The sequence below is a fragment of the Phalacrocorax carbo genome, chromosome 12 (genome assembly GCF_963921805.1).
Source record: "Phalacrocorax carbo chromosome 12, bPhaCar2.1, whole genome shotgun sequence".
Taxonomy (NCBI): Eukaryota; Metazoa; Chordata; class Aves; order Suliformes; family Phalacrocoracidae; genus Phalacrocorax; species Phalacrocorax carbo.
In genome coordinates, this window is record NC_087524.1 from 14,359,496 (window position 1) to 14,370,583 (window position 11,088).

At 40.2% G+C, this 11,088-nt stretch overlaps 1 protein-coding gene across 3 annotated transcripts in view; it reads left to right on the forward strand.

Annotated features, from left to right (window-relative positions):
* FHIP2A (FHF complex subunit HOOK interacting protein 2A) overlaps positions 1–10,867 on the forward strand; it is a 35,982-nt gene extending 25,115 nt beyond the window's left edge. For all 3 annotated transcript variants that reach the window (XM_064464216.1, XM_064464217.1, XM_064464218.1), the window contains 4 exons: positions 623–766; positions 5,055–5,195; positions 6,274–6,377; positions 6,474–10,867. In XM_064464216.1, the coding sequence (XP_064320286.1) occupies positions 623–766; positions 5,055–5,195; positions 6,274–6,377; positions 6,474–6,579 (495 nt within the window). In that variant the 3' untranslated portion in view covers positions 6,580–10,867. The remainder of the gene's footprint in view (positions 1–622; positions 767–5,054; positions 5,196–6,273; positions 6,378–6,473) is intronic.
* Positions 10,868–11,088: the final 221 nt, after the last annotated feature.

Sequence of the window (11,088 nt, forward strand, 5' to 3'; positions counted from 1 at the left end):
ATTCCTGTGTTCCTTATTTTCACTGCTGTAACCTGTGTTCCTTTCACGGTATAATTCCTTGAAAGTGAGACATCAGGCAGCCCACAGCAAATCAGAGGCAGAGGCTAAGGAAGACTGTTACGGGTGACAGGAAACAAAGAGAGGGAAGAGGAAGCCCTGAAGTACTTTTTTCATTTTTATCTCCTGCATATACACGTGCCTTTCCTGTCCTGGGAATTCGGGAGCAATATAGCTCGGATAGCAAGATAAGCTACACATAATACAGTGAAAGTGTGGTAACGTACTGACGACAAGAATGTATATGAATGCAGTTCCTGCTTTAGAAGAACCTGATCGGGATGTGTATTGCTTGCTTTGCTTTGTGTTTTGTCCCCAGCTGCTTTTTGGGAGCTCTGTTCTCCACACATTGTGTTTTTGAAACTACCCTGATAGCGTGAATGTTAAGAAGAAAATGAGGTGCCTGCATAGAAACTGATCATGTTTATTTTAGAATGACTGTTCCTTTTGGACTTAGATTTTTCATGTCGCTACAGATTATGGTTTTAAGGCATATGAACTATTAAAAGGAAAGCAGTGGTTTCCATGGAGGTTTGAATCTTTTTTCCTTAATACTTTGTTCTAGTTCCGGGATTATTGTGTCATCTGCTTGCGGTGGGAATGGCCTGGATCTCCCAGATCTTTGGAAAAGTGCAATTTAGAAGCATCATTTTTTGAAGGACATTTCTTGAAAGTCCTGTTTGAAAGAATGGGCAGGATTCTTGATCAGGTAAGGAAAAGCAGGTTATAAATTCAATTTCTGACACTTTCATCACTACTAAAGGGCTCATCTCCAACGTCCCGTGGAGTCCCATCACTCAGATGTCTATTATAGCATCATATTGTGTGATGTCCCATGTCCTTGGTGCAGGTCTCTGTAGATTGCAGGATGTTACAGTAATCAGCATTCTTGACCTAACAAAAGCAGGTCACAAAAACTGTCTTATCTTTGTTACCCACTTTTTGTGTAAATGTTTTCTTGACCAGAAATAGAATTTAAATTAATGAGTAAGACAAGAATAACATTTAAATAAAAGAAGAGGGTAAGATAGTATCTTAGGAATCCTTCAGTATGAGCATCACTGATTCTGTTATCATTTCCTAGCATTTATACTTAGAAAACATGTACATTTTTTCAGTAAATGAAATACTGTACAGCTCCTTTATGCCATATCTCAGTGAACTTCAATCTGAAGTCATGTTCTGGAAGCAAGTTTACGTCACTGTGTAAGATGAAGAGAGCTTACTGTATCACTGCTAATATTTCCCCCATTTTTTCACAGTTAGGAAAAATTGTTATCAGTGCATGGAAAGATTGAAGGTATCTTTTTCCATCTGCAATATGAAGTAGGGTTTTTTCCCCATTTGATTATCTTCAAATAATAAAAGTATTGCTACCAAGGGCAAACAAATGGGATATGATCTGACCGGCTCCTTGTTCTGAAAAGGAGGTGTGACATGTCAGAGCCACATTAGTACAAAGGAATTTAAAGAAAGTTAATTGTCCCGATGTCTGTTTGTTTCTGTATATAGCCAGCCTGCATGACCTTTCTGGGGAGAAGTGATGGCTCAGGGAGGTGAAAAGGAGGTTGCTCAGTGTGAAAACTTAGTGTTTCTTTGCCTTCTTTAACCTTTAAGTTAGTCAAGTCAATGTTGTTGCTTTAGATCAAGAAGACAGCTTTTCTTGCCAGTGAAAATGAGCCCTGAAAGTCTAGATTACCCTCCCTGTAATACCAGCCGGAGTTGCTACAGATGCAGTAGTACCAGTTTCAGAAGTTTGTACAAGTCTTTTCTGTTTTGCATGTGGAGCTATTTACAGGATAAACAATTAGCTGCGGTAGTGCCAGATTCCCTGATTGTAAGCAGGACAAGAGCCATTTGAACATATGTCAGGAAGCCAGTAGTAGCCTCTAGGTCAGGTCTGTGAGCGTTCAGGGGAGAAGGATGTTTGAGAGTAGCAACACTGGTAATTCAGAAGTCAGAAAAGAAGCTGAATACTTCCATTGCTATGTTGTGTATTCTCAGGGTTTCGCTTCCATGTTCTGCACACTTCACTAGCTGAAATGGTTATAGATTATGCCCAGTTTTACTCATGATTCTAATCAGCTCTTAGGAAAAATAAGCCTCACGCATATGAAAACCTTGTCTGAGCAGTGACACAGAAACTACAAAAAGTAAAGAACGCAAATTACATCCCTGGAGAAACACTGGAGTGTTAGTTACGTACGATTACAACAAAAGTAGCATCTGGCATGAAAGCACAGTGCCCATTTTGATATACTACCTGTCAGAATGACATATATCTGAGTTAGTCAAGCAAGGTGTTACGATCTGTGGTGTCAAAAATTGTTCTTGACTCCGGAAGAATTAAAATAAACTGCCTGAATCAGACAGAAGGGGTAAATTCTTATTATATCATACCAAATCCTGTCCTAAAAACCAAACTAGGGGTTATTCACAGTGAAACACATAAATCACGTAGAAGATAAAACAAAACCCCAAATGACAAAACCTGGGTGCTGTCAATGACAAATTTGTCGTAACGGGTGCTAGTGTCCAGACAAAGTGAAAAATGTTGAAAAGCCTTTAGCGGGGACACAGTACTACTTACAGATTGTGTTCAATGTCTTTTTCACTTTGTCACAATACTAGAGGTAGTTCTTGTGTTTGTATCAGTTTTATCACTAGAAATCAGAAAGCTCTGCAGAGGTGGTAGGTATCATTTCCCTCGTTAGTTTCTGACAGGAGATAGCTGGTGCACACAAGTGAAGTAACTTGTTTCAAGGCTGTTCAAATCCGGTACCGCATCTGTCAGACAGTATCTCTGTCCTCCTGTTAATAGTATGCCTCTATGGAACTGTTCCCTAAGAATTTTGTAAGAACTTCCTGAACTAGAAATATTGCTGGTTTTAACCTTTTTAGTTAGAGAGAATTTTTTTAGGATGTTATCTGATATAAGTCTGTCTAACTGAGTCTGCTGACATATGGACAGAAATAAAAGCTCTGTGCAAAGAAACAGCTTTCCTTAATTCTCTCAATTAGTTAAAATCACAGCAGCAATCTGTCTGAACAATGCAGCACGTGTTACTTTTTTCCTTCTCGTGAACACCAGATGATGCTTATGGCTTCAAAGCTTCCTAATGAACTGACTGACTCTGACAACTCTAAAGACCTTCTCCTACAGTTCAGCTAGGTAGACAGTGGGAATGGATTTATGTAAGGAATTTTTGTCTCTGTCTGCAGAGTAACTTTTCTACAATAACTCAAAATGCAGTGATCTCTTTTACCTGTAACATCTCTGGTCCAGGGTCTGAAAGCTTCATTTGTTAGAAGATTGGGATGAATCTGTTGCTGGAATATCAAGTACCGAAGTAGCTGCTACTGACTGGGAGAAATATGTGCTTTCACTTTATAAGATCAATAAGACAACTCCCTTTGCAGTGCATCAGTGAGTGGTAATGAATTCAGGAACAACGTACCTAAATATTAGTTAGGTGTCCACATCTAGTCAGTGGAAATTTTGTCAGAACAGCCCTGGTAGTCTCTGGAGCTGTTAGACTGAAAAGCAAGTAGGAGTCTCTTTTAGTGCGAAGTGAATCACTGTCACAGCTTCCTTGACTGTATTGACTGAAAACTTGACTCAGTTGCCTGAACTGAGGTGTCTGTTGCCATTTCTGTGATACCCAAGATATTCCCGCGAGCTTGCACTTACAGCACAGGTCTTGCAGAATCCACCCTCTGTGGAACCATCAAGACACCAGTAGATACTCTTGAGCATCTGAGATGGCACAAGATGTTTGTGTGCAGGCAAGTGATCACGTGTCAGATCTCTGGTGAGGAGACTAAATATATCTGTCTTAATCTGAAGCTGAATTCTCCCAAATCTTACAGTCTGGAAAAGGGAATAATCTGTTCTCTGATCCTGCAGTGAGATGCTAACTTGAGAGCATAAAGATGATAATTTGAGGCCATGAAATCATCCCCTTCTAAATGTGTTTATGCCACTGAGGATGTTACTGCCAATATGCAAAGAGGTTGAATGAGGGCCCTGTAATCCACTTCAGGTAAAATCAAAAAGGTTAAGTTAAACAACTGGGTGTTGGTAACGTCTTCAGACTGCCATAGAGGTGTGCCAAGGGAACGTCTGTCCATCTCTTGTCAACTCAGTCTGTTCCACCACTGAATAGATGGAAAGAAATTCCACTGGTTTGAAAATTTTCAGCTGAATTAAAATGTCAGCTTGTTATTGCCATGATGAGAAAATCAAAGATGGAAAAAAAGTAGTTGGAACATAAAGCAGCTTCCACTTCATGGAAATGAGTTTCTCACTGGAATGGTAAAATCCTTTAAGCTAGGCACTGTCTTTTTTTTCCTAGAAAGCTAGGTACTATTTTTTTCCTTATGACTGATTAGTGTCTTCGAGCATCTGACAGCGTTACCTCTCCCATTTAGTTGATTTGGGGAAAGGAAGTAGAGAAGAAGCTCAGAATTTGATGTTGCTTTCCCAGCTTAGGACTGTCTCATCTCCCGTAGCATGCTGCCACAAGACGACCAGGCCTTCTGCAACAGTTCTTTCCAAGAAAAAAGAAAGTAGAGGAGAAATACCATATTAGCCATAAACATGGATTTGTCTCTCTGTTTCCTGAGCTTCTTTACTTTACAGTTATCCAGGAGAAGCAAGCAGATATTTAATCTAGGCTGATTCTATGCTATTTGTTTGGCTACTGAGCTGAAGAAGTGTTTTACAGGAAGAGGACTTCTCCTGCAATAAAAAAGTGTGCAAAAGCTTCAAGTGGTTGTAGCAGTTACACAGATAATAAAATCTAATACATAACCATCATATTCGCATCACTCCTGTTGTGGAAAGCAGAGGGTTTGGGTCTGTCTTTTATTTAACTTGTTATCTTTATATATTCATGACCCTGTAGATAAGGTTCTAGTAGTTAAATAAACACTGGCTGGATGAAAAGAAGCCAGCATGAAAATAACTAAGCACTGTTTTCTCCTTTTTTTTGCAGCCCTATGATGTAAATTTGCAGGTTACATCAGTGTTGTCCAAACTGTCCTTGTTTCCCCATCCTCATATACATGAATACCTTTTGGATCCTTATGTAAACCTAGCTTCTGGCTGCAGGTCGCTCTTCTCTGTTATTGTCAGGGTGAGTAAACACACAGTTGATATTTACATATGGCTATGCAGCAGTGATATATTTAGTAACTTTGTAGTTATTGGTAGTAGTTGCTGGCTAGTTTAAGTGGGCAAATGGCTCTCGCTGAAAGTAGATACTTATGCTCTCCATTTGAATCAAGATTTTGGGTTTTCTACCAAAAACATCGGAAAATGTGTTTCTGTGTCCTCATGTCTTCAAAATTATTTACTTAGTTTCGTTGTATAGATCAAAACATTCCCTGGGGCAATGATGTTGCTTTAAACTGGGCTAGGTCACACTGTTGTCGCTTGCAGGCAAGGTCAGGTAGTGCTGTAAGAACAGGCCAAATATGGGTTTGCACCTCGATGCGAAGGAGATGGCTTTGACTCGCACACAAGCAAAGGACACTCCTGAGTACCCTGTGCCTGGGTGTGTATCTCTGCTCAGCCTCTTTTTTTTTTTTTCCCTGATGAAGGCTGTTCTTGACAGTGAAGTCCTGGATTTTTCGCAAGCCCCCTGCGTTTCCCTTGCTGATTCCATCTCTCCCTGCCAGACCTGCATCCTCGAAGGGCTGGCTGGGTGCCTGCCACACTGCAGCCTTCTCAGTCAGAGATCCCTCGCCTACCCCACGCACCGGCTGTTATTAAGCTGGTCAGCAGCCTGTTAATGGTGCTTGCCCAATACCGACAGAGGGCTTAGCTCTCTTTTTCCCAGTAGCCCTCCCCATTTCAAAATGTAATCTTCACTCTCTCCCCGTGTGCTTTCCCTAAATCCAGGAATTTACTGATCAGTTGCCTGCGTCAACATTTACTAAGACAAATTGATCATTGACATAATTAAGTAATGCCATTTGTGGCAACAGCAAGTAAGGCTCAAGACTTCATCTCCTTTTGTATCTCTTGACTTTCTGTGCCCAGTCACCCTTTCGGGGGGCAGAGCAGGTACTCTGCACGTGGTTCTGGGTGTCTGTGGGGGTGCTGAGCTGGCTCTGCAGCCAGGGCACCGAAGGCTGTCGTTTAGCCTTGCTGCCTGCCAGGCGCTCTGCAAAGGTGTTAGGTTTGTGTGTTGATGGCATCGTGCTTTACAGGTTGTTGGGGACCTCATGGTTAGGATCCAGCGCATCCCAGATTTCACTCCCAAACTTCTGCTGGTCAGAAAACGCCTGCTGGGCTTGGAGCCGGAAGGGCCCATGTGAGTAAATACATTGCATGTTCTCCAAGACCCGTGGCTGGTTTTTGTGTGTGCCAGTCCTGATTCTCTGCTGATTTTTTTTTTTCTCTTTCTCAGCATTGACCACATGACGTTACTAGAGGGCGTGATTGTGCTGGAAGAATTCTGCAAAGAGCTGGCAGCAATTGCATTCGTGAAGTATCATGCCTCATCTACACCATAAGCAGCCTTGATGAGTAGCCAGGCTGTAAAACCACCTAGCCTGTTTCTGTCGAAAAGACTATTGACAACACCCAGACAAGAAGAGGTGGTGCCTCCTGGCAAAGTGTCAGCTGACATTTGGCAGAGTTGGAAGACAAGTTACTTTCACCAGATGTTGATGCTGCAAGAGAGAGGGATTCAAAGGGACTGAGAATATGACTGAAGGCATTTTGGGAGAAACCGATGGATAGCGTTTCTAGCCACTGTGTGAAGAGCTGCAAAAGCCGCATGAAGAACCACAGACATCAGGCCTTGGTTATCCTGTTATAAAGACAATGCTCAGAGAATTGGGTCTTTTGTATGTTCTGGGGCTCACATGCACCAATTTGCTTTTTGTGACCATATTACTTTTAAAAAGCAAATTAATTTTATAACATTTTTATGTCTTAGTTCTTTTTCTTTTCATTTGGATATGTGAAAGGAAATCACAACTATAGTTGCAGTGTATGTTATTAAAAATCGAGAGGTTCAAAAAAATCCACGAATCTATCTACAGTGGGATATATTAATGGGGGATCATTTTTGGTTTGGTGAATCTTAAAGACAACTCTGAGCTTGACTCCCCAGTGGATTGCTCCAAGAGATATACCAGTATAAAATCAGTGCTAATGGAATTAATCCTGATTCAGCATCACATCCATAACAAATATATCTGAAGTGTACATGTTTCTAGCATGTTTGTCTCCATCATTCCAAGTGGTTGCTCTTCAGGTTATCCGTGTAACTAGATTTGCTTCAGGTTTTTGCATGTGAACTCTAGTTGCTTGACTCATGTCACCTTTCCAGGGAAGTTAATGATAGGTCATTAGTAGTTGTTGCTAAAACAGTTTTTAATTTCTTTAAAATTGGTATTTAGCCTGAATTGGTTTAAGAATCTTTTGTGCCTTAACAATTAGCAGCATAAACTTTCTGTCATTTTTAGAAATGTTTTAGTTGCTTATCTAGCCATAGCAGTAGTGCCCAGCAAAAGATTGACTGATGCCAATTCAGTTAAAGTGTTTGTACCATCCATAGGACCAAAACTTATGCCTGCCTTTGACAGTACTAGGGTGCAGAAATGTCTCTCAGCAAATCTTTTTCAATATGGATGCTGTCAGTCAGGGCAGGCACTTGCATTGCAAGTGGAGGGCCATCCACACTTCAGCGTGCTTTGCTTCTAGTTCTCCAGCGTGACGGCAGCCTGCACGTCAGTTCTGGCCGCTCACTGCCACGCGTGCCCTGGCAGGTTCGGGTGGCTCTGCTTTAACCTTCAGGTCACACCGAGTGACTTGGATGAGAGACCTCTCCCGCTCTCCGCCCAGGTGTGTAGTACCTCTTTCCCCTCCTATGAACGTAACAGCGTAGGCGGCAAGGTAGAGTTTAGCTCCTTGTGTCTACATTGTATGTCTCTGTTTGTCCCTCCTACTATCCTGTTTGCACAGCTCATGCCCATTTCAGATGTGGTTGCTTATAGGCAAATATGGACTAATCTACTCTCGTGAGGATTCTTCTGTATTTACCTGACTGTACCTAGAATGAGAGTCTGCTCTGAATCCATGCCTTTTGAGGTCATTTGTTTTTTGGGTATTTTTTAATAATATTTATGGAACCTGGACATTGAAAGGCCTTTTAAGTTAGCAGGTTAATTAGTGTCACAGTTACTGGGCTAAATTTATTTGTCACAATGGTGAAGAGGGTCCTGCTGTAAAAGCTTCCAGTACAGGTTCAGCTGGAGAGAGCAGTTCTGGAGCTGGGGAAACATTTTGGCAAGTAAAGCCTGGATTCACTGGCTGCCTATGCTGGGAGGCTTTTGTACAGAGCATTGCATTTATCTGGCAAACAAAAGCATGTTTTACTTCTTCACCTTTTTTCGCTCAATTTAGCCCCAAAGTGATTTCAGGTCCAAGTAGCATAGTAGGATAAAGTTTAAAAAATGACACTTCTTTCATTTTTGTTCTTTAGAAACATACCTTGAAAGTAGCAAATAATTTTTATTGATATGTATTGCAGTCAGTCCATATTAGAAGCTTTATTAATGTAACATACCTGACGCATAGTTTAGAACATGTAAATGTCTATGCAGTGTGATCTTTAATACATGCATTTGTTATAAATAAGGTCCCAATTCAGCAAACCAGTTAAACATAAGCTTAATTTCAAGACTTTTATTCCTAAATCACAATCTCTTACATGAACAAAGTTAAGCTGTTGAGCACAGATGCTGATGCTTTACTGAATTTGGGTCTTTGCCAGTTTTGCATGAGCTTAATTACTTTTTCCTCAAATTTTCTATTTTCATTATTTATTTTTTTAAATTGTATGTTCCAGAATACTTCTAATGTCCCAGTTTCAGTGGAAAGTGGAAGTGATAATGCTACTATAAATGAAAGTGAGAGAAACTTTAAACAAAACTTGCAAGAGCATTCCAAGTAATATAACAATTCATAAAGCCATTCAAGAGATGCCTGATCCCAACTGAAAGCATTAACATCACCTCTGGTGCTGTTGTCATCGTTGTTGTCACTGATACCTGAGCTCATTACACGCTAAGGAATTGTATCAGTCCACTTCTGGAAGGGCTGCTGCAACCTCTGTGGTATTTTAATGCAAAACACTCTGCCGAGCTGCAGACACAATTCCTTTGTGCTTGTCCATGAGGAAAATGAGTAGATCTAACTACGAGCACTCTTAAATTCAGGATATAATTGTTTGGTCTCCAGCAACATTGGTGATGTTCTTGCAAACCGAATGTTATTTAGTTGATAAATTTATAAGACATAGATCCATTCTAATAGAAGTGAAGCAACCCTTGAAGTTGCTTTAGCCTAAGCTGTTTTTGTGAGTGCTGCCTACAGACCTTGATTACCATACGTGATGACACTGACCTTTATTTTTGTAAAAGTGATTTAATCTTCCTCGAGACATGGAGCTCATTTAGTTATTTTTTTGTGGTGATATTTTTCATGCACTTTTTTTCCCCCCCAAAAAAAAGTTAGGAGTTCGTTCAGGTCTATGTTTCCACCTTTCCAATCTATGCATGTTGTTGAGGTGCCCATTTTGTTTCTGTGTGCGTGTGTTTGTATGTGGTTATTTATTACCCAGAGATGGACACCTGAGAAAATATATGGCCTGAAGTTCACAGCATACGCAGGTCCTCCAGATGTCAGTGGGAGATGCAGGTGCTTATCACTACAGAAAATACAGCCTCTAGTATTAGATTGAAATACTTGAGAGGTAATATTAGAGTAATTTTTTATTTCATAAAGCAGATCCAAACCACATTTTAACTCTGATACACATGTGTGTAAATAAACACATTTTTTTACTTCTTTTTCCATTATAGTATGTATTTGATTTAGACTCTGATATAGAAAGTTTTGTAATAAGCCATGTGCTAGCTCTGGTAGAACAAGTCTGTCCTTAGTTTCTCATACGACTGTACTAGTCCTGGTATTCAGATCCTGTCTGTGTAATGTTCTTACTATGTATTTGTCTGTGCAATATAAAAGCTGTGATTTGATACACAGCTTGAGTCTGGCTGTACATCACCTATGTATATATATGCATATATATATATATAAGGACCAGAATCCCGAGCTTGCTTACACTACAATTAGTGTAAAGATTGGTGCACGTGATTTTACAGGGCACAAGTAAGCACGGAATGGCTTTGTTAAATGCATGGTAATTTCTACCATAACCTGCTGTGTAATTTCACAGGTGACATTTTATTATTGCTATTTGTTTTGCTAAAAGAACTAGTAAACCGAAGTGCTAGGTAAAATTGAAGGATTATGTAGTAGACTCAGAGCTACATGGAAAATCCTTATCTGATATTGCATATCGTAGAGGGTTTTCAAACCATGACCCTTAGTACTTTCTGTGCCCTGTAAAATAGTGTAACTATATAAATATACACTCCTTGTTTTGCCTCCTGCCTTGTTTACATTAAACAGAGGATATTCAGTAAAATTTTTCTATTAAACTTTGTGTAGGTCACTTACTGGCAGCATTGCCAAGGTTTCACAGGTGTGGGATTTCCAGTGAGGAATTGCTGAAACAGCCATGTTACCAGACATATAATTTTGAGTTTTATGAAGGAGGTTGTGATAAAATCCAACTTTTTTGTGCTAAAAAATGCATGGAGGATTAAAGGGGATATTCTCAAAATAAATAAATTTCCATGAAGCGACTGCTTCTGTTATTACAGAATCTGTAATAAGTTTTGTATGGATGACCTTGGCTAGAAAGTGTTTTAACATTTGACATCATGCTCCTGAAGTCCTGTCATTTTTTACTACATCCTGAGGTCCTTTCATTTATTTTGAGTCTGTCACTGCAGCATCTTCTGGAATAAGCCTGTTTCTGTACCGTACTGTGCTATACTGTGCAGGGCTCGGAGAGCATCAGCATACTGCTGCCCATGAAAACAAAGCTGAGGGAAATGGCCAGGATGGAGTCGTCCTGAACACAGACTAACGTCTGCTCTTCC